The sequence below is a fragment of the Garra rufa genome, chromosome 18, assembly GCF_049309525.1.
Source record: "Garra rufa chromosome 18, GarRuf1.0, whole genome shotgun sequence".
NCBI lineage: Eukaryota > Metazoa > Chordata > Actinopteri > Cypriniformes > Cyprinidae > Garra > Garra rufa.
In genome coordinates, this window is record NC_133378.1 from 43,231,886 (window position 1) to 43,255,794 (window position 23,909).

General features: G+C 47.5%; 1 protein-coding gene across 1 annotated transcript; it reads left to right on the top strand.

The window, feature by feature from the left end:
* Positions 1-222: 222 nt before the first annotated feature.
* Positions 223-1,338, top strand: LOC141290715 (uncharacterized). Its single transcript, XM_073822807.1, has one exon. It carries the CDS (start codon positions 223-225, stop codon positions 1,336-1,338), a length of 1,116 nt encoding a protein of 371 aa, XP_073678908.1.
* The last annotated feature ends 22,571 nt before the right edge of the window (positions 1,339-23,909 follow it).

Here is a 23,909-nt window from a genome sequence, read left to right on the forward strand (position 1 = left end):
ACAGACTTACCGCAGCAATTATCGTCTTCAGCGCTATTCGAGCTGTACCCTCTAGTCGTCGCTGCCGCTCTATGGGGTAAAGAATGGTCAGCCACTAGTATAATCGTGCATTGCGACAACGAAGCCACCGTGCATTGCATTAATAAAGGTCGTTCCCATTCTTCCGCATTAATGCCCCTATTAAGACGGCTGATCTGGATTTCAGCTCGTGACCAATTCATCATGACTGCTCATCACATCTCTGGCTCAAAAAATGTAATAGCTGACTCTCTCTCGCTTTTCTATTCAGAAATTCAGAGCATTGGCCCCGGAGGCGGATTCTCTCCCAACCCCAGTACCTCCCTATTCAGAGCTGATATTCCCTTAAATCACCCTCTGAGACCTCTCCTAACAGCATCTTTGGAGTCCATCTTACAAGCCGTCTCCCCCAACACACTTCAGTCATACCTAACAGCGTGGAAATGTTTTAAAACTTTCCACTCCGCCTATAATCTAGCGTTCCCATATTTTTCCCTGTTAGCCATTACCTCCTTCATCTCTTACCTCAACATCATTAAAAACCTCCAGATCAGCTCAATCAAAGGATACCTAAGCGGGATCCAATTTTTTCATAAGCTCATATACGGCTCACTTTCACCCAATATATCCAATTCCCAGACGTCCCTGCTCATCAAAGGTATTCAAAAAACCCACCCTACCCGCCCCGACACCCGCCAACCTATAACCCTGAAAATTCTAACTAAATGCGTCTCTACTCTCCGTAAAGGTTACCAATCTTTACACACCGCCCGTACCTTAGACACCATGTTCATCCTGGTATTCTTCGGCTTCCTCAGATGCTCTGAACTCACTACCACATCCATTTTCAACCCGAACATGCACCCAACCATCTCTGACCTAGCAGTGCTAGATGATGAAGTTATTTCCTACTTCATAAAGCAAAGCAAGTCAGACCAATTAAAGAAAGGCCATTTTATCTATATATTTAATCTCCAGTCGACCATCCAACCATTCCAAACCCTCCTAGCCTTCCTCCAGCTCAGAAGATCCCAATCAAAAAATCCATCTGACCCCCTTTTCACAGACGACTTCAACCGTCCTGTCTCTCGATTCTGGTTCCAAAAGCATCTCAAGGTGGTGCTGCTTCTATCAGGTACCCCAGCTGATAACTTCTCTAGCCACTCCTTTCGAATAGGTGCAGCTACAACAGCAGCCCAAAAAGGTATGTCACAGCAACAAATCCAAACACTGGGGCGCTGGTCATCGGACGCTTTCAAGAGTTATATCCGAACAGACAGATCCCATATTAAAGAAGCCCACCGGGCCCTCATCAATTGATTTAGGTGCCACCCCAGCAGCTTCCGCAGAAGCAGCCCCCCCACTTTTTTCCTCACTGCCGCAGCAGTACCAGCTTCCGCAGAAGCACCCCCCCTTTTTTCCCCACTGCCGCAGCAGTACCAGCTTCCGCAGAAGCAGCCCCCCCCTTTTTTCCTCACTGCCGCAGTAGTACCAGCTTCCGCAGAAGCACCCCCCCCCTTTTCCCCACTGCCGCAGCAGTATCAGCTTCCGCAGAAGCACCCCCCCCCTTTTCTCCACTGCCGCAGCAGTACCAGCTTCCGCAGAAGCACCCCCCCCCCCGCCCTTTTCCTCACTGCCGCAGCAGTACCAGCTTCCGCAGAAGCCCCCCTCCCCCCCCCTTTTCCATCACTGCCGCAGCAGTACCCGCTCCCGCAGGAGCCCCCCCTTTTTCTTCATATTTTGCCTTAGCAGCCCCACTGCTACAATCATCAAGCATGCCTTCAGCCAAAAAAAAATAAGCACCTTTTGGGGGTTACAGCGGTTTTCCCTTGGCTGCTGTCCTGTGATCGTTTAGCCTTTTGGGGAGCTATTGGGTTCGGGCCGATTGCCGAGCTCGGAACCTCTCCCCGGGCAGGGGGAGTGCCCCGGGCTCGGGAACGAATTTCGAGCTCGGAGCCCTCTCCTGGACAGCACGCCAAATACGCTTAACCTTATACGCTATCCTTTTACTCTGTTTATTATCAGTAAGTGGGAACTCGTGAAGTGATGTTTTATTAACAAATTTCGGGAGGAGCACGCACAGATAATTAACACGGTGAATGCATCATCAGTAATCACTCCCTATCCAATCAGTGTTAAAGGGAATCACTATAAATAATCAAAGCAGCCTTACCTTCCTATCTCTCGTTTCAACATCCCTCCACCACCCCGTCTCCTCTCTATAGGGGGGGGGGGCTATTGGGTTCGGGCCGATTGCCAAGCTCGGACCCTCTCCCCGGGCAGGGGGAGTGCCCCGGGCTTGGGAACGAATTTCGATCTCGGAGCCCTCTCCCGGACAGCACGCCAAATACGTTTAACCTTATACGCTATCCTTTTACTCTGTTTATTATCAGTAAGTGGGAACTCGTGAAAGGAGACTTCACTTAGGATATCTCCAGAAATAGGGTTGGGAAACATACACCAAGATTGACCAAATAAAGTTGTTTTTGAAGTGGTTTGTGTGGTTTTTTTTTTTGACTGGGTGAATAACCGGTGTTCTGTCTTCTAAAGGGTGGGTTTTGCCCAACTATTCTGTACATCTATATGCCCATAATCATTAAAGTGGCCTAAATAAAGTTTTCAGATAACACTTTATTAGGATACAAACAGACAAGCATGGACAAAAGCAGCTCCAGAGATATGCAGTTCCCTTCCGGAGGGAACTCTACGCTGCGTCCTGGTGGACACTATGGGAACTGCCTTCAGCATGACCGGTTCTGAATCAAGCTATAGAACAACGACAGTGAATTTGACACTGTCCGGCGCCAGCCTGTGACGTCATCAACGGGCGCCTGCTAGTATAAAAGCAGGTGCCTGAGAGCACAACACCATCTTTTTGTCTTCAGAGTCCTCCGTTCTAGCGAGTGAGTACAGCGATGCCTAGAGGAAAACTGTTTAGGAAGTGTGCGGATCCGTGTCAGAGAAATCTGACACCTGATGACGCACACGACCTCTGTGTGATGTGTTTGGGTGAAGAGCACGCGCGCTCTGTTCTAGAAGGAACGGAGTGCGTTCATTGCGAGAGTTTCACCATGAAGAAACTCCGTTCTCATTTGTCCCTTTTCTCGAGGGAATTGGGACATCCATCCGCCCCACGCGGCTCTGGTGCCGAGGCTGCCCGGCGGCTGACATCGTGGGGATCACAGGTGGAGCTGGCTGACGAGTTTGAGAGAGGGATTAAGACGAGGACGCGCTGCTAGCAGAAGATGTGCTGTCTCTCACATCTTCCGATCCTGCAGCGAGTGCTCTTTTGGCTTCAAGCCAGGGCGAGCAAGAGGCTGAAATGGAACAAGATGAGCTCTCTGTGTCCATGCAGCCTGCCTGCCCCGCATATGAAGAGTTGATGTCTGTTATGGACCGCGCGGCTACCCGTTTAGACCTTCAGTGGAAGCCCACCGGGGAAGAGGCCGCCCTAGGTAGACTAGACGAGCGGTTTCTTCCCGGCCATAACAAGCCAACTCCCGTGAGCCTCCCATTCCTTCCTGATCTACATAAAGAGATCGAGAAGGCATGGGACAGGCCATATTCAGCCCGCATTCACAGGCATCAACGTGTGAACTATCTCTCAGCGGGAGGGACATCGACCCTGAAGGCTCCGACCCTGCCATCCAAGCCTTTGAAAGAAACATCTCGGCTGAACGGCAGGGCATATGCGGCAGCGGGTCAGGCTGGTGCTGCTCTGCACACGGTGGCAGTGTTGCAGGCGTACCAGGCTGATCTGCTAAAAGATCTGGACCGAGGTCTGGGGCTTTCCCCGGAGGAGGTGGCTGAGCTGCGCCGCACCACGGACCTCTCTCTGAGGGCCACCAAGCAGACAGCGACCGCGGTGGGCAGGTCCATGTCGGCGATGGTGGCCACAGAGAGACATCTGTGGGTGAACCTGGCGGACATCGGGGAGAAAGAGAAACGCTTTCTCCTCGATGCGCCGGTTTCGCCATCTGAGTTGTTCGGCACATCTGTCGAGGCGGTGGTCGAGAAATTCAGAGAGGTGAAGGCGCGCTCGGCGGCTTTTAAATCATGCATTCCTCGCCGGTCCACGCCCCCACCTGAACACCGGGGAAAACCAGGCCCGTCCTGGTCCAAGGGCCAGAGACGAGGCCAGGTTGCCAGTGTGGCCACTCGGGGCCCTCCCCCCGGGAGGAGTCGGTCCCAGAGGAGGCGTGATGCGCGCCATAGGAGAGGGGATCTAAGGGAGACGATCCAGCGCAGGCGTGGCGGCAGGCCTAGATCGGGTACCTAGAGTCTCCTCTCCGGTTCCCCTCACGTCCGTTCGGCTACCTGCCCCTCCTTTTTCCCCCTCGCCAAAGACTCTGGGGCTGGGCCGATGATGAGATTGATACTCAATCTGATGGCCCGGTATGTGAACATTAAGACACTTTAATAAAATATTCAAATGTGTATGTGTATGTTTTCTTTGTCTACCAGCTCCGCTTGGGTGATTGTTATTGCAGTTTTCGAGCTCCTCTTGAGTTCTACTGCCACCAAGTGCCGAGTGTAGCCAGGTCTCCCCTCGTTTTATAAAAGAAAACAGTGTGTAGAGACCTCCACTCGTAGAAATCCCCTTTTGGGTTAAGCATTGTCAGGTTTAAAACCTCCGCTAGAGTAAGCTTGGTATAGACATGATCCAACATACATATACATATGGGAATATGTAATAAGAAACCCTCTTGAGCGTTGTAAAGCTGCTTCAAGCGAAAAAAAAATCGCTCTGCTGAAGCCTCCGCTCGCTTAAACCCTGCTAAGAGTAGTACTCTTTTTGCACGAGTGTAGTCAGGTCCCTTCCCTCTGGATATTCATATACACACATGTGAGACCTCCACTCCTAGGAGTTTATGTGTTAGGGTGAACAGAGCATCGTCAGGCTCCCTCTCTGAGAGAGAGATGTTTTACTGAAGCCTCCGCTCTCTTTAAAAAGCCCCGCTTTTAAGTAGAAATCTTACATGTTTGGCTGTTAGGCTCCATTCTGGGCCTCGCTAAATTATCTTCTGGTATTGTACTAAAGCCCCTCTGCCAGAACTGAGTGTAGCAGGCTTTTTTCCCTAAAAGGATGTCTTTTAAAAAGCCTCCTCTCTGTGAAGTCCTACTGACGTGTGGACTCGTATAAAGATAATACTTCTTAGCGTTGAATGTAGCCAGGTCATTTTAGACCTCCATTCATGAGAGCTTTTATTGGTTTGAGTGTCGCCAGGCTCCCTCTGTTTGGGGTATTTCTGTTTAAGCCTCCACTCTCCAGAAATACAGGCCGAAACACAATAATGCAGCTCTACTTTTTAGTATATGAGCCCTTTTCGTGAACCTGTCACTTCAAGCGTTGAGTGTAGTTAGGCCTCCCTTCCTCGAGAGGGTGTTCAAATCAAGGCCTCCACTCGGTAGAGCTTCCTCAGCTGAGCGTCGTCAGGCTTTGTTGCGCTCGAGAGAGTCTGTAACCTTTAAAGCTTCCCCTCGCTGAAAGCTCCGCTTCCGGGCTTGCTATCGCCCGGAATAATATTGGTGTCTTCCTCGCTATGCTTAGAGCACCTCCTCAAATCCACGTTAGTGGTGATTACTCACGCAAGTCGTTGAGCATTCCTTAAAATCCACTTGAGTGGTGAGTGCACTACTTAGGCACTTCATTAAATCCATATTTATGGTAAAGTTCCCTCCCGTAAAGGCAGGGTCCTTTTCTGAAATCCTATACGGTGTGGACCACGCAGGGGAATCCTCCGTGCCCATCTTCGAGTTGGTTCCAAAATCCTTAAGTTTTTCAACTCCACTGATAAGCACAGTGTAATAGGTCTCCTCTCTGTCACAGCCACAGTACTGAGACCTTCACTCTCACAGTTATAGCAGCTGGCAGGCCCATGGGTGCCTCGCTGACTATTTTTTTGGGGGAGTGCTGTCTTCCACTCACCAAAAAAACTAGTGTTGCAGGCTTCTCTTTCTAGAGATGCAGTCTCGGAGCCTCCACTACACAGAGCTATGAGATAAATGCTATTTTGCATTGTTAGCTCTACTGTGAGTATTTGCCATTTCTTTGAGCGTCGAGTGTAGTCAGGCCTCCCCTCGCTTAGAGCGTTCACTTTGAGGCCTCCACTCTGAAGAGTTTCCCTAAGGGGAGCGTCGTAGGCCTCCTCTCGCTTTAGAGACAATTTAATATGGACAAAACTGAGATTATTTTCATTGGAACCCCAGCACTCACACGCAACATCTCTACCAGTTTCTCCTGTGAGATTGCTGGCTCTCACATCAAATCATCTACTTCTGTCAAGAATTTAGGTGTAATCATTGACTCCACACTCTCCTTTCAGTCGCATATTAAATCTGTCACTAAATCTGCATTCTTCCATTTACGTCGCATTGCTCAACTGCGTCCCTTCATCAGCACCAAAGATGCTGAAACTGTAATTCATGCATTTGTCTCATCACGCATTGATTTCTGTAATGCCCTCTTCATTGGTCTACCTGCCAACTCCATCTCCAGATTACAATACATTCAAAATTCTGCGGCTAGAATACTCACTCATACTAAACGTTCAGCTCATATTACCCCAATCTTGTACGACCTTCACTGGCTCCCAGTTGCATACCGAATCAAATTCAAAATTCTCCTCCTTGCTTTTAAATCCATAAATGGCTTAGCTCCCTCTTATCTTAGTAATATGCTTGTCCCCTACATCCCCACTCGATCACTACGTTCCTCTGATTCTGGCCTTCTTGCTGTCCCTCGGTATCGCCTCTCTTCTATGGGGGGCAGATCATTCAGTGTTATTGCACCCAAACTTTGGAACTCTCTACCACGCACACTTTGTTCTGTCACCAATATCTCGGAATTTAAATCTTTACTCAAAACTCACTTGTTTTCTGAATGCTATACCACTAATTTGATAAACTGACCATTTTGTCTGATCAATCTGCACTCCCCATACCTGTCTCTTTGGTCTTGTCTTGTATTTCCAGTTTGTTATATTTGACTTCTCGTACGTTTGTTAACCTAATGCTTCTCTACTGATTGTTGTTTCTTTCAATGTATGTTCGTATTTTCTCGTCTTTGTTACATTCATTGTAAAGTGTCCTTGAGCTCTGGAAAGGCGCTATATAAATAAAAATTATTATTATTATTATTATTAGAGAGTCTTTCTGCTGAAGCCTCCCCTCTCCAGAAGCTCCGCTTTCAGGCTAACCTAGAGATTGCAATCTGGTGATCCTCTCGCTATGCTCTGGGCACCTATTCAAAACCACATCTGTGGTGTTTACTCACGCAAGTCCTTGAGCACTCCTTAAAATCCACATGAGTGGTAAATGTGTTTTATGCATTTTTCTCAAATCCACATTGGTGGTAAAGGTCTCCCCCAACTGGTGGGTCCTTTTCTAAATCCTTTACGGTGTTGGCCACGCAGGTAAACCTCCGTTCCCATCTTCTGAGTTGGTTTTTTACAAAAACCTTTTTTAGTTTTTCCAACTCCAATCCAGATAGTACTGCTAGCAGGATTGTGTGTTGACGCCTCCTCTGGCCTCCACTCTCCAGAAGAGCTCCACGTAGGTAATTCTGTCGCACAGGCTATTCAGCCTCGCGGATTACCTTCAGGGTTGGAGTGTAGATAGGTCATGAGACCTCCACTCTCAGAGTTTTTCTTTGCTAAGAACGGAAGTGTGTCAGGCTTCCTCTCTTGAAAGCCTCCACTCTCCAGACTCCACTCAGGTAGTACTGTCGCATAGGCTATTCAGCCTCGCTGATCACCTGTAGTGTTGAAGTGTAATTAGGTCATGGGACCTCCACTCTTAGAGTCTTTTTCTGCCCACAGAATATTGCCACCAGACTCCACTCAGGTACTGTCGCATAGGCTATTCAGCCTCGCTGATTACCATCAGTGTTGAAGTGTAGTTAGGTCATCAGACCTCCACTCTTAGAGTCTTTCTTCTATGAAGTGTTGTCAGGCTTCTTCTCCGAAGCCTCCACTCTCTAGACTCCACTCAGGTAGTGTCGCATAGGCTATTCAGCCTCGCTGATTACCATTAGTGTTGAAGTGTAGTTAGGTCATCAGACCTCCACTCTTAGAGTCCTTCGTTGCCTCCAGAGATTACACTAGAAATAGGTAGTCCGACTGCACAGGCTGGAAGGCACAGAGTGTTGCCAGGCTTCCTTTCGTTGAAGCCTCCACTCCTCAGAAAATCTCCACTTAGACAGGTCTGCTGCACAGGCTATTCAGCCTCACAGACCATCGTCAGTGTCAAGTGTAGTTAGGTCATGAGACCTCCACTCTGAAGATTCCCTCTGAGCAGAAACTCCACTCGGGTAGTTCTGTTGCACAGGCTATTCAGCCTCACTGAATACCCCCAGTGTCGAGTATAGCACCTATACCTGTTAGCACTGAATGTTGTCAGGTCCCTAGAGCAGACATTCGCTCTGCTGAGACCTCCATTCTCTAAAACTCCGCCCATTATGCAAGGGCGTTTATGAGCTTCTTCACTTAGGGAGCTAAGTGTAGTAGGCCTCCTCTAGGCCTCCACGCTTGAGAGTTACGTGCGTAGGTAGTCGAGCTAGCCGTGACAGGTCAGGCTGGGCCCCAGCGACTCTCGCTGAAGCAGGGGTGATGTTCCTTCTTGACTCCTCATTCAGTCAGTTTGATCACTTATCCCTCGGCATGGCAGCGTTGGTATAAACGTTCCCATAGTGTCCACCAGGACGCAGCGTAGAGTTCCCTCCGGAAGGGAACGTCTAGGTTACGTATGTAACCCCTGTTCCCTGAGGACAGGGAACGAGACGCTGCGTCTCGGGGCCATGCCTCGGGCCCTGCACATACCTCAGTCAGACAAAAAGATGGTGTTGTGCTCTCAGGCACCTGCTTTTATACTAGCAGGCGCCCGTTGATGACGTCACAGGCTGGCGCCGGCCAGTGTCAAGTTCACTGTCGTTGTTCTATAGCTTGTTTCAGAACCGGTCATGCTGAAGGCAGTTCCCATAGTGTCCACCAGGACGCAGCGTCTCGTTCCCTGTCCTCAGGGAACAGGGGTTACATATGTAACCTAGACGATCTCAAAGATCTCAAAATTTGCAGAACAGGGATCCAGTGTTAATGTAAACTAACAGAACTGGAGCGCTCTAGAGCAGTGGTTCTCAATCCTGGTCCTGGGGGACCCCTGCTCTGCACATTTTGCATGTCTCTCTTATTTAACACACCTGATTGAGATCTTCAGCTTGTTAGTTCAGTTCATGGATCTCTCTCCTAATGAGCTGATCTCAATCAAGTGTGTTAAATAGTAGCATCTGGGCTGAAGTTGCCAGTGTTTGCAGAACCAGACTCCTCAGTGGCATCTAGGCTGAAGTTGCCAGTGTTTGCAGAACCAGACTCGGGGGCATCTAGGCTGAAGTTGCCAGTGTTTGCAGAACCAGACTCGGGGGCATCTAGGCTGAAGTTAGCGTTCACAGGACCAGACTCCTCAGTAGCATCTTGGCTGAAGTTGCCAGTGTTTGCAGAACCAGACTCCTAGGTGGCATCTAGGCTGAAGTTCCAGTGTTTGCAGAACCAGACTCCTCAGTGGCATCTTGGCTGAAGTTGCCAGTGTTTGAAGAACCAGATTCCTCAGTGGCATCTTGGCTGAAGTTGCCAGTGTTTGCAGAACCAGATTCCTCAGTAGCATCTTGGCTGAAGTTGCCAGTGTTTGCAGAACCAGACTCCTCAGTGGCATCTAGGCTAAAGTTGCCAGTGTTTGCAGAACCAGACTCCTCTGTGGCATCTTGGCTGAAGTTGCCAGGGTTTGCAGAACCAGATTCCTCAGTGGCATCTAGGCTGAAGTTCCCAGTGTTTGCAGAACCAGACTCCTCAGTGGCATCTTGGCTGAAGTTGCCAGGGTTTGCAGAACCAGATTCCTCAGTGGCATCTTGGCTGAAGTTGCCAGTGTTTGCAGAACCAGATTCCTCAGTAGCATCTTGGCTGAAGTTGCCAGTGTTTGCAGAACCAGACTGCTCATTGGCATCTAGGCTGAAGTTGCCAGTGTTTGTAGAACCAGACTCCTCAGTGGCATCTTGGCTGAATTTGGCATTCACAGAACCAGACTCCTCAGTAGCGTCTTGGCTGAAGTCGCCATTTGCAGGACTGGATAAGATGTTTCTGAAAACCTGGACTGCTTAAAGTCCTACTCATTCCATGCACGACAATGCATCACACAAACCAAGAGTTTTTAAGGGACAGTTAAGCCAATTAACTAATTAATTTGATTAAGGTATCATTTTGAATCTAAACTTGTATTCTATAAACTAAAGGCTCAGTTTTAATTGTGTTGAGTGAATTTTGTTTTTTATTGTTTCTAATTGAATTGTTTGCTGTTAAGTGTATTTCCTGGCTTTTTCATGCTGTGTTTTAGGCAAGGCAAGGCAAGGCAAGTTTATTTATATAGCACATTTCATACTTTTCATACATCAACTTAATTATTGTTGTGCCAGAAAGTAATACAATTCAAGATTTCCACCATCCTTCTATATTGTTTAGAAGTGATAGAGATGATGGATGATTGACCCTGCATCCCAATGTTCATACTATCCATCCTAAAAAGTATGTGAGATTACAATAAGTGTGTCCAAAAGCATAGTATGCTGAAAAGAGTATGCCCCCGGATGGTCTACTATTTCAGGTCAATTTTTGAAGTGTGGATCCGTGCACACACTAATGGCTAATATTGTTCAGAATCCATTGCGCTTTGGCAAAGGATTTGGACCAGAACTACAAACACGAATAAAACATGTTAAAAAAATACAAGCATAATGGATGGGGACGACTGGCGGTTAGGCAGAGATTTTTAGAAAAAGGGGATTAAATTACTTTACCTGAAAAAAAAAAGATTTAAATAATGGTATTTATGTTATTTTTAATCTGCAACAGCAATGTGAACTTTCATAAACTACCGTTTAGTCATTAAATTTTAAATGCATCATTATGCAGAAAATATGAGCAGAAATTTCATCATGAAAGACCCACGAATGGCAGATCAACATGCTCTGTAGGACATTAAATTAAGTTAAATGTGGAGGAAGTTAACTGTGACAAGATGATTGACAGGCCAGTTTTAGATGCAGTTGTGTGATGTGATAGTATGTCCCAAAGCTGATCTATTCTTCTACTACGAGGGCCCACTTTCCTGCAGAGTTTAGCTCCAACCTTGATCAAACGCACCTGCCTGTAACTTTCTAGTGATCCTGAAGACCTTGATTAGCTTGTTCAGCTGTGTTTGATTAGGGTTGAAGCTAAACTCTGCAGGAAAGTGGACCTTGAGGACCAGAGTTGAGAAACCCAGTACTACACACTCAAAAGTGTGTACTTTTTCTTTACCAAAAGCATACATACGTTAAGGGTGTAGTAGTAGGGACATTGGGACACAGCAATGGATAATAAAAGTGATTTTAAGTAATCTTGTTTCCTAAAAACCAAATAAAGTTGACACCTCTTTTGAAAATCATTTAGAAAATCACTATTTCTCAACCAACCAATGAGTGTGTAGAATGTTAACGAGTAGGTCCTCTTTAACTAATTTCACTCTAACAAGGAGCCCAGGTGATAAAGATCAGTGTTACATTTAAAAACCCTAGTTAGCGGTTTGTTTTGGAACACATAGGGTTAGATTGTTTGTTTAATCTTTACTCAAGATGGCAAATGTAAACCTGTTGTTGTTGATGTCTTTGTTTTACCAGTTGGTGCTTAATGGTGAAGTTGTTTTTAATTTAATCTAATGTTTTAAATATACTTCTAGTGTTTAAACTTATTTAAACTTATGTTTTGTTTACAGGGTTATCTGCTCCAGTAGTGTCTACTTTATACCAGACTAGTAGTGAGCAAGTACGTTTGGAGAGTAAAGGTTTGTAGGTTTTTTTTTTTTTTTTTTCCTCTCCCCTGTGTGGTTATAGTCCATTAGTGATTTTTGTGTGTTAAACTAATTATTTTTCTGTAAGTTCTGTCTTGAATTTATTTAAATGTGTCTTTTAATATCACTTCCAATAAGGGTGAGTTGTCACTGGTAACCATTGCTTTATTCACGCCTATTGTTTTCCAGATGGCCCCTTATACTTTCCTGATGTAAACAACCAAAAACCAGCACAACCAGTGGTAGCAAAGTGTAATTTGGCTGTTTTGCTGTCTTTGATGAATGCATCTGGGCTAGTTGTCCAAAAAGGTAATCTCTTTTCTGAAACTAGAACAAGAAGGGAAGATAACTGCAGCTTATCTGACATGTTCTGTACAAATTTTCTGTAGGCACTAATGGGAAGTTGATTGAGTCCAGCACTCTGCCCACTGAGGAGTTCAATCCTGAGTCTAAGCCCCAGCCTGTTGAGGAATCTGCTGAGGAGTCCAGTGCTCCCCTTGCTCCGGAGTCCAAGCCCCAGCCTGTTGAGGAATCTGCTGAGGAGTCCAGTGCTCCCCCTGCTCCTGAGTCCAAACCCCAGACTGCTGAGGAGTCCAGTGCTCCCCCTGCTCCTGAGTCCAAACCCCAGACTGCTGAGGAGTCCAGTGCTCCCCCTGCTCCTGAGTCCAAACCCCAGCCTTCTGAGGAGTCCAGTGCTCCCCCTGCTCCTGAGTTCATACCCCAGCCTGCTGAGTCCAGTGCTCCCCCTGCTCCTGAGTTCATACCCCAGCCTGCTGAGGAGTACAGTGCTCCCCCTGCTCCTGAGTCTAAACCCCAGCCTGCTGAGGAGTCCAGTGCTCCCCCTGCTCCTGAGTTCATACCCCAGCCTGCTGAGTCCAGTGCTCCCCCTGCTCCTGAGTCCAAACCCCAGCCTGCTGAGGAGTCCAGTGCTTCCCCTTCTCTGGAGTCCAAACCCCAGCCTTCTGAGGAGTCCAGTGCTCCCCCTGCTCCTGAGTTCATACCCCAGCCTGCTGAGGAGTCCAGTGCTCCCCCTGCTCCTGAGTCTAAACCCCAGCCTGCTGAGGAGTCCTGTGCTTCCCCTGCTCCTGAGTCTAAACCCCAGTCTGTTGAGAAATCTGCTGAGGAGTCCAGTGCTCCCCCTGCTCCTGAGTCTAAACCCCAGCCTGCTGAGGAGTCCAGTGCTCCCCCTGCTCCTGAGTCTAAACCCCAGCCTGTTGAGGAATCTGCTGAGTCCAGTGCTCCCCCTGTTCCTGAGTTCATACCCCAGCCTGCTGAGGAGTCCAGTGCTCCCCCTGCTCCTGAGTCTAAACCCCAGCCTGTTGAGGAATCTGCTGAGGAGTCCAGTGCTCCCCCTGTTCCTGAGTTCATACCCCAGCCTGCTGAGGAGTCCAGTGCTCCCCCTGCTCCTCAGTCTAAACCCCAGCCTGTTGAGGAATCTGCTGAGGAGTCCAGTGCTCCCCCTGTTCCTGAGTCTACACCCCAGCCTGCTGAGGCGTCCAGTGCTCCCCCTGCTCCTGAGTCTAAACCCCAGCCTGTTGAGGAATCTGCTGAGGAGTCCAGTGCTCCCCCTGCTCCTGTGTCCAAACCCCAGCCTGCTGAGGAGTCCAGTGCTCCCCCTGCTCCTGAGTCCAAACCCCAGCCTGCTGAGGAGTCCAGTGCTCCCCCTGCTCCTGAGTCTAAACCCCAGCCTGTTGAGGAATCTGCTGAGGAGTCCAGTGCTCCCCCTGCTCCTGTGTCCAAACCCCAGCCTGCTGAGGAGTCCAGTGCTCCCCCTGCTCCTGAGTCCAAACCCCAGCCTGCTGAGGAGTCCAGTGCTCCCCCTGCTCCTGAGTCTAAACCCCAGCCTGTTGAGGAATCTGCTGAGGAGTCCAGTGCTCCCCCTGCTCCTGAGTCTAAACCCCAGCCTGTTGAGGAATCTGCTGAGGAGTCCAGTGCTCCCCCTGCTCCTGAGTCTAAACCCCAGCCTGTTGAGGAATCTGCTGAGGAGTCCAGTGCTCCCCCTGCTCCTGAGTCTAAACCCCAGCCTGTTGAGGAATCTGCTGAGGAGTCCGGTGCTCCCCCTGCTCCTGAGTCTAAACCCCAGCCTGTTGAGGAATCTGCTGAGGAGTCCGGTGCTCCCCCTGCTCCTGAGTCCAAACCCCAGCCTGCTGAGGAGTCCAGTGCTCCCCCTGTTCCTGAGTTCATACCCCAGCCTGCTGAGGAGTCCAGTGCTCCCCCTGCTCCTGAGTCTAAACCCCAGCCTGTTGAGGAATCTGCTGAGGAGTCCAGTGCTCCCCCTGTTCCTGAGTTCAAACCCCAGCCTGCTGAGGAGTCCAGTGCTCCCCCTGCTCCTGAGTCTAAACCCCAGCCTGCTGAGGAATCTGCAAGGGAGTCAAATGCTTTCCTTGTTGACGAGTCCCATTCTGAGCCTGCCAAGGAGTACAGTGCTCCCCCTGCTCCTGAGTCCAAACCCCAGCCTGCTGAGGAGTCCAGTGCTCCCCCTGCTCCTGTGTCCAAACCCCAGCCTGCTGAAGAATCTAGTGCTCCTGAGTCTAAACCCCAGCCTGCTGAGGAGTCCAGTGCTCCCCCTGCTCCTGAGTCTAAACCCCAGCCTGTTGAGGAATCTGCTGAGGAGTCCAGTGCTCCCCCTGCTCCTGAGTCCAAACCCCAGCCTGCTGAGCAGTCCAGTGCTCCCCCTGCTCCTGAGTCTAAACCCCAGCCTGTTGAGGAATCTGCTGAGGAGTCCAGTGCTCCCCCTGCTCCTGAGTCTAAACCCCAGCCTGTTGAGGAATCTGCTGAGGAGTCCGGTGCTCCCCCTGCTCCTGAGTCCAAACCCCAGCCTGCTGAGGAGTCCAGTGCTCCCCCTGCTCCTGAGTCTAAACCCCAGCCTGTTGAGGAATCTGCTGAGGAGTCCAGTGCTCCCCCTGTTCCTGAGTTCATACCCCAGCCTGCTGAGGAGTCCAGTGCTCCCCCTGCTCCTGAGTCCAAACCCCAGCCTGCTGAGGAGTCCAGTGCTCCCCCTGCTCCTGAGTCTAAACCCCAGCCTGCTGAGGAATCTGCAAGGGAGTCAAATGCTTTCCTTGTTGACGAGTCCCATTCTGAGCCTGCCAAGGAGTACAGTGCTCCCCCTGCTCCTGAGTCCAAACCCCAGCCTGCTGAGGAGTCCAGTGCTCCTGTGTCCAAACCCCAGCCTGCTGAAGAATCTAGTGCTCCTGAGTCTAAACCCCAGCCTGCTGAGGAGTCCAGTGCTCCCCCTGCTCCTGAGTCCAAACCCCAGCCTGCTGAGGAGTCCAGTGCTCCCCCTGCTCCTGAGTCCAAACCCCAGCCTGCTGAGGAGTCCAGTGCTCCTGTGTCCAAACCCCAGCCTGCTGAAGAATCTAGTGCTCCTGAGTCTAAACCCCAGCCTGCTGAGGAGTCCAGTGCTCCCCCTGTTCCTGAGTTCATACCCCAGCCTGCTGAGGAGTCCAGTGCTCCCCCTGCTCCTGAGTCTAAACCCCAGCCTGTTGAGGAATCTGCTGAGGAGTCCAGTGCTCCCCCTGTTCCTGAGTTCATACCCCAGCCTGCTGAGGAGTCCAGTGCTCCCCCTGCTCCTGAGTCCAAACCCCAGCCTGCTGAGGAGTCCAGTGCTCCCCCTGCTCCTGAGTCCAAACCCCAGCCTGCTGAGGAGTCCAGTGCTCCCCCTGCTCCTGAGTCTAAACCCCAGCCTGCTGAGGAATCTGCAAGGGAGTCAAATGCTTTCCTTGTTGACGAGTCCCATTCTGAGCCTGCCAAGGAGTACAGTGCTCCCCCTGCTCCTGAGTCCAAACCCCAGCCTGCTGAGGAGTCCAGTGCTCCCCCTGCTCCTGTGTCCAAACCCCAGCCTGCTGAAGAATCTAGTGCTCCTGAGTCTAAACCCCAGCCTGCTGAGGAGTCCAGTGCTCCCCCTGCTCCTGAGTCTAAACCCCAGCCTGCTGAGGAATCTGCAAGGGAGTCAAATGCTTTCCTTGTTGACGAGTCCCATTCTGAGCCTGCCAAGGAGTCCAGTGCCCTCCCTGCTGAGGAATCCTAGTATGAATGAAAAAAAAATATATTTTTTTTTCTCAGATCTGTTTTTATTCCATTAAAAAAAAAGTTGCCTTGAATTGTTTGTTTTCAATATGTTCCCCAATAGGCTGTAGCTAATGTAGCCTTTCCTATAAAGTTCAGAACAATTCTAACAAGGTTAAATCATGCATTTAAAAGTTAAGCAGTGTGGGGTGTGTTTTTTTTTTTTTTTTTTTTTTTTTTTTTAGGTAGCATGTGTATATAAAACCAAGTCATTTAGTGGTCAGTATTTCTTTACACTGCCTACAAGTTCAAACAGTACAGTTTTGGGTTGAGAATTGCACATGTCTCTGTAGAATTTTAACTTTCACCACCTGAACTTAAAAGTGGGTTTCCCTCAAATCAGCATGGCCTGGCAGTTTTAAAATTTAAACTTCATGAAGTCTTATTGAAATTTTAGTTTCTTTCACTAAAACATCTAATATAGAGATGTGGGCATATGTCTGGGAGACTTTTAGTGACAGTGGTGACATATGGTGACCCATACTCTAAATTGGTGCTTTGCATTTAACCCATCCAAGTGCACACTCACAGCAGTGAGAGGTGAACAAACACACTGGAGCAGTGGGCAGCCATTGCTCCTACCAGTGTGGGAATTGAACCGGCACTCTTACATCTCTCACTGCTTGGTCTCGTGATTCTTTGATACGTAGCGTAATTTGTCATGTGCAAGGTCGGTCAATTTTCAATCAACGTGGGCATCATACAATGGTTTAGGCTAGAAGGGATACAGCTCTGGCTACTGGGCATGTGCACATCCATCTAATGTTTTATCATGCTGCACAACGTTTTTGTACTATAGTAAAGGTTAAGTTTAGGGTTGGGGTAGCTGTTAAAAATTCAGTTTCCAAATTAAGGTTGTTCATACAGCACTTTTTACAATTCAAATTGTCAAATCAACTTTTCAGTATTAAAATGGGACAAGTGTGTCAGTAATGCAAAAGTTGCATCAAGCAACCAGGTCTGGTTGACCTAATTAATGCAGCCTAACAATCCTTTAATGGATTTGGATTATAGAAATGTGTAGGGCAGGTCAAAGAGATGTATCTTTAATCTAGATTTAAACTGACAGAGTGGGTGCTTTTCTTTTCTTATTTGCATTGTTTAATTTCCTTGCTTCCTTTCCTCGCGTCTTAGCTCCACCCCCTTAGGATACGAGGGAAGAATTTAAGTAAAGGAAATGAGGATGGAGGAATCAAAGGATGAACATTGGAATATTCTTGACCACTCAAGCGTCACTTCAAAGTGTCATCAGCTGTGCTAAAGGGATCCGCCCATATGTTGTTAAAGTTCGTTATTTAAGGCATTCATAATTATTACCAAAGTAAGATGCCCTGTTTAAATATGACATTTTTTACACTACAAAGGTAAAGTATAAATGTTAATTATTACGACATATCTGAAGGGGGAGGAGTGCATCACGTTTAGTCGATAAAACACTTCCGCATAGGAAACACCTGTGTATCCTCGCTCAAGACTCCTCAGGAAGCCTCCTCACAGTGCAATTAGAGAATTGAGATGTCCTACAAGATGGCTGAGCTTGATCGGTTTCCGGGTCATAGGATGGAGGAGTGAGGAAACGAGGAGGGATATTGAGAAGCACCCAGTGTGTCTCCCTCCCACACAGTGTTAGGTAGATTGTTCCAGAGTTTGGATGCTAAATATAAAAATCATCTGCCACCCGCAGTTGATTTTGATATTCTAGGTATTATCAAATTGAGTATTGAGAATGCAACAGACGTGAGGGACTATAATATGATGAGCTCGCTCAAGTACTGAGGAGCTAAACCATTCAGGGCTTTATTAGTAATTGGCAAGATTTTAAAATCTATACAATGTTTAATAGGGAGCCAGTGCAGTGTTGACAGAATCTGGCTAATATGGTCATACTTTCTGATTATAGTAAGAACTCTAGCTGCTACATTTTGGACCAGCTGGAGTTTGTTTATTAAGCGTGCAGAACAACTGCCCAATAAAGCATTACAATAATCTATCCTTGAGGTCATGAATGCATAAATTAAGGTTTCTGCATTTGACATTGAGAGCATAGGTCGTAATTCCGATATGTTTTTGAAATGGAAATGCGGTTTTGCTTTCTGCTTGTTTTTCAAATTGGTATGTTTTGCTGGGCCATGAAGAAAGTGTGTTGAGTATCATCATAACAGTGAAAGCTAACACCATGTTTCCTATAAAGTGTAAAAAGCGTATAAAGTGTAAAAAGTAATGGCCCTAATACTGAGCCTTGAGGTACTCCATACTGCACTTGTGATTGATATGATACCTCGTCATTCACTGCCACGAACTGATGTTAAGTTTAAATCTAGAGACTAATAAACCCCCCTGGTCAGATTCCCAGTGAAATGCTCTCCGACAGAAAATGCAATGAGTTTGCTTCCTGAGAAGATCAAAAATTTCAGAAAGACAATTAGCACTTCCTCAAGTTATGCAGAGGTCAGACAGATTCGACCGCAATTTCTATTCTGGACTCTACTAATCGTTTTCCTGGTTTTTCCCCATGGTTTTGTTTCATAGTCATCGTCACAGTTATCTACCATTGTCATTGCCATAGTTTTACCTTGTTTCATTGTTTTGTTTCATTTGTTACTTTGAACTGCCCTTTTGGAATCTGACCTTGATCTATATTTTTGGATTACGCTTTTGTCTTGCTCTGGATGTTACTGTTTGCTGGTATTTGACCCTGCCTGTCTTGACTATGATCTGTACAATAAAGCTTGCACTTGGATCTTCAACTCTGTCGTCAAGTCCACTGTTACAACCTGCTACCTTGACACACTTCCCACATATTTTTTTCAGAAGTGCTTAACTGTTTGGAAGCAGATCTCTTAGAAATGGTGAACACCTCACTTCTTTCTGGGACTTTTCCAAACTCTGTGAAAACTGCAGTTGTTGAGCCCCTTCTGAAAAAGAGCTATCTTGATAACACCATATTGAGCAACTATAGACCAATATCAAATCTTACTTTCATCGGCAAGATTATTGAAAAGGTTGTTTTTAATCAGCTGAACCACTACATAAACTCAAATGATACCTGGATAATTTCCAATCTGGTTACAGACCGCATCACAGTACAGAGACTATGCTCATAAAGATAATAAATAATATTCGCCTAAATTCTGATTCTGACAAAATATCAGAGCTGGTATTACTAGATCTCAGTGCTGCGTTCGACTTTGTCAATTATAACATTCTTCTAGAGAGACTGGAAAACTGGGTCGAGATTTCTGGGATGGTTCTAAAATGGTTCAGGTCATACTTAGAAAGAAGAGGTTATTATGTGAGCATAGGAGAACATAAGTCCAAGTGGACGTCCATGACATGCGGAGTCCCACAAGGCTCAATTCTTGCGCCGCTGTTGTTCAGCCTGTATATGCTCCCACTAAGTCAAATAATGAGAAAGAACCAAATTGCATATCACAGCTATGCAGATGATACCCAGATTTACCTAGCCTTATCGCCAAATGACAACAGCCCCATTGACTCCCTCTGCCAATGCATTGATGAAATTAACAGTTTGATGTGACAAAACATTCTTTAGTTAAACAAGGAAAAAACTGAAGTCATTGCATTTGGGAACAAAGATGGAGTTCTTAAGGTGAATGCGTATCTTGACGCTAGGGGTCAAATAACTTAAAATCAAGTCAAGAATCTTGGTGTGATTCTGGAGTCTCCTTACTGGCCTTCCCAAGAAGACCATTAGACAGCTGCAGCTCATACAGAATGCTGCTGCCAGGATTCTTACTAGAACCAGAAAATCAAAGCATATCACACCAGTCCTCAGGTCCTTACACTAGCTTCTAGTTATGTTTAGTATTGATTTTAAAGGTTATTGGTTTATAAATCACTCAATGGCCTAGGACCTAAATACATTGCAGATATGCTCATTGAATATAAACCCAACAGACGACTCAGATCATTAGTATCGATTCAGATAGAAATATCAAGGGTTCACACAAAACAAGGGGAATCGGCTATTATGCCGCTATAAACCCAACAGACGACTCAGATCATTAGTATCGATTCAGTTAGAAATATCAAGGATTCACACAAAACAAGGGGAATCCGCTATTATGCCACCATCACAGTTGTAATCAGCTTCCAGAAGAGATCAGATGTGCTAATACATTAGGATAATGAGCACTGTGCTACATCCGAACAGATTGCATTGTATTTTATGTATAATCATTTTTGCCTTGCCTTGATGTCAATCGGATAAGCACGATTTGAACCATGCCAATGCTCTTCCACTAACGCCAACATAATTTTCTATTCTAAAGTCTATTCAAAAGAACATTGTGGTCAATAATATCAAATACAGCACTAAGATCTGTCACGTATGTGGTCTATCCTGTCTTCATGAACTCTTGCACACACATTCTGGACTGCAATCCCCATAAGCCACTGCACCAATCACTGCACACACCTGCTCCTCGTTTCCCACTGCACTGATTGCTGCACACATCTGTTTCACATTGACTCTCATGCATTTAAGCCACTCACACACACAGCTCTTGGCGAAGTCTTATTGTTCCATCTGGTCTTTATTTCCGAGAGTTTCTTTCCGTGTTTGTTTTCCCTGTGTTTGATTCCTGGACTCCTCCCCGTGTTTTGATTCTCGCTGCCAGCCCCGACCTTCTGCCTGTGTTTTACTACTCTTTGGATTATCCTCGTTGTTGTTGTTTGCCAGTGATTGACCCTGTCTGTTTACCACGCCTTCTAATAAAGCCTGCATTTGGATCCGAACGTCTGTCTCCCGACTCCCTGTGTGACAAGATCCAGTAGCACTAATAGAGAGATGCAACCACGATCGGATGACAGAAGAAGGTCATTTGTGACTCTAATAAGAGCAGTCTCAGTTCTATGATTCGGTCTAAATCCTGACTGGAAATCCTCTCAGACAACATTTTTCTGTAAGAAGGAACATAATTGTGAGGATACTACCTTTTCTAGTATCTTTGACAGAAAAGGGAGATTTGAGATTGGTCTGTAATTATTTAATTCGTTGGGGTCAAGTTGTGTTTTTTTTTTTAATGAGAGGCTTAATAAAAGACAGTTTGAAGGTGTTGGGGACATATCCTAATGACAATGACAAATTAATAATATTCAGAAAAGGATCTGAAAGTACCTCTTTTAGTAGCTTAAATGGAATAGGGTTAACATACATGTTGTTGGTTTAGATTGTTTAACAAGTTTATACAACTCTTCCTCTCCTATAGTAGATAATGCATGGAATTGTTCTTCAGAAGATCTATAGCGCACTATCTGATGCAATACTGTAGCTGATGGCTGCATAGTTACAAATAGCTGCATAGTTACATCTCTAATAGCATCTATCTTAGTAGTAAAGTAGTTCATAGAGTCATTACTGCTGTGCTGTTGGGAAAATTCAACGCCTGTTGGTGCTTTATTCATCATTAATTTAGCCACTGTATTGAATAAATACTTAGGGTTATGTTTTGTTTTCTTCTAAGAAAGACGAAAAATAATCAGATCTAGCAGTTTTTATAATGCTTTTCTATAAGATAAGTTACAGTCAGACCAAGCTGTACGGAAAATCTCTTAATTTTGTTTTCTTCCAGCTGTGCTCCATTTTCCGTGCTGCTCTCTTCAAGGCATGAGTGTGCTCATTATAACACGTGTTGGACTGTTTTCCTTAAACTTCCTTAAAGGAGTACTTCACTTTCAGAACAAAAATTTTGAGATAATGTACTCACTGTAACACGGAGTCAGAGACATTCGGATCCATCTGCAAGGCTTTATTTAGAATCGTCAACAGGCCTGAATAATCACCAGAAAACAGGAACAACGTAGGTAATCCGGGAAACAGTTCAGTAAACAGGCAATGGTCGCAATGGCAGGAAGCAGGAATCGTAAACGAGGTACACAGTCCAGAGTCATACACAGGTAATCCAACACAGATATAAACGCTTAGAATTATGACCATTAGGAACGATAAGACTTCGCGAAGAACAAGAGAAAGTCCGCGCCTTATAAAGGCGATACCTGATGAGAGAATGAGCCACAGCTGTGATGGAAAAGTACTGGGTCCGTGAGGGAAAAGAGTCCGGGCGGAACTAATATTCGGGAGAAGGTTCCCGCTGTGTTCGGTCGGAAAGGGCCACAGAGGCGCTATTGGTGACAGAGCCCCTCCCCTGCGAGCGGCTCCCGACGTGAGCTCCTCCTCGGCGCCGAGGTCTTCCACGAGGTCGAGGAGCGGGTTTCTCCGGGTGTTCCCGGTGGAAAGCAGCAGTAAGTTGGGGGTCGAGCATGTCCTTAGAGTTGACCCAAGACCGCTCCTCGGGGCCGTATCCCTCCCAGTCGATGAGATACTGGAGCACCCCGCCTCGGCGCCGAGAGTCCAAGATCAGGTTGATCTGATAAATGCTCTCGTCTGCGTCCATTAGGGGAGGAGTCTCTGCCGGAGCGGCCTCGTCCTGGTCCCCCTCTCCTCCCGGTTCCACAGCGGGCTTGAGCAAGGAAACATGAAAAGTGGGTGAGATACGGTAATGAGATGGGAGAGCTAAACGGAATGACACAGGAGTGATTTGTCTGAGGATTTTGAACGGACCCACGTACCTTGGACTAAGCTTTTTGCAGGGAAGCCGGAGTCTCAGGTCTCGGGTGGAAAGCCAGACCCACTGTCCGACTTGGTATGGAGGAGCAGCTCTCCGAAGGCGATTGGCTTGGCGGGTGATTCGTTGAACAGCCTGACGTAGGTTGGTGTGTGCTAGATCCCAAGTGGCCTCGCTCCTCCGCAGCCAGGTGTCCACCGTGGGGAGGTTAGTAGGTTCCCCGGACCACGGGAATAGTGGGGGTTGAAAGCCTAACACACATTGGAAGGGTGTAAGTTGGGTGGAGGGTTTTCTGAGGGAATTCTGGGCGTATTCTGCCCATACGAGGTATTCACTCCAGTCCTCCTGGTGAAGGTGACAGTAGGCTCGTAGGAAGCGGGAGAGTTCCTGGTTTAGCCTCTCCACTTGTCCATTGGATTGCGGGTGGTATCCTGATGTGAGACTGACGTTTACGTTCAACTGAGACCAGAGGGACCTCCACACCCGGGACGTGAATTGGGGTCCTCGATCCGAGACTATGTCTTCGGGCAAACCATAAAATCTGAAGACCTGATTGAGCAAGGCTTGAGCAGTCTCCCATGCTGTGGGAAGTTTGGGAAGCGGGATGAGGCGGCATGACTTAGAGAATCGGTCAATGATGGTGAGAATCACGGTGTTATGGTGGGAAGGTGGCAAGTCGGTCATGAAGTCGACGGCCAGATGGGACCATGGTCTCTCTGGGATGGGCAGGGGCTGGAGCAGACCGGCAGGGCGTTGTCGTAGGGATTTGGTTTGGTTGCAAGTGACACATTCCTTGACGAAGGTTAGAATTTGTTGAGACATGGAAGGCCACCAGAATTTGTTGAGGACGAGTTCCCTGGTCGCCTGGACGCCGGGGTGGCCGGCACTGGGATTTTCGTGGATGAGTGTCAGTATTCGATGTCGTAGGGGAGCAGGGACGTAGGTCAATCCCGGAGGGCAGTCCGGAGGAGTAGGATCCGTGGCCAAGGCCTCAGTGATCTCGGCCATGATGTCCCATTGCACGGGGGAGACGATCTGAGAGATGGGAATGATGGTGGCCGGAGAGGTGTCTGATTGAGATAAGTCGTATTGGCGGGAGAGGGCGTCCGCCTTACCATTCTTGGACCCGGGCCGATAGGTTATGGTGAAGAGAAACCTGGAGAAAAATAATGACCATCTGGCCTGACGAGCATTGAGACGTTTGGCGGTTCTCAAGTACTCCAAGTTCTTGTGGTCGGTCAGGATGAGGAAAGGTATGGTCGAGCCCTCCAACCAGTGTCTCCACTCCTCCAGGGCCGCTTTCATGGCCAACAATTCTCTGTCCCCAACATCATAGTTACGTTCCGCGGGAGTGAGTTTGCGGGAGTA

Bases quoted from the DNA above. Each gene is read 5' to 3' on its own strand.
- LOC141290715 (XM_073822807.1), top strand. From the start codon at position 223: ATGACTGCTCATCACATCTCTGGCTCAAAAAATGTAATAGCTGACTCT.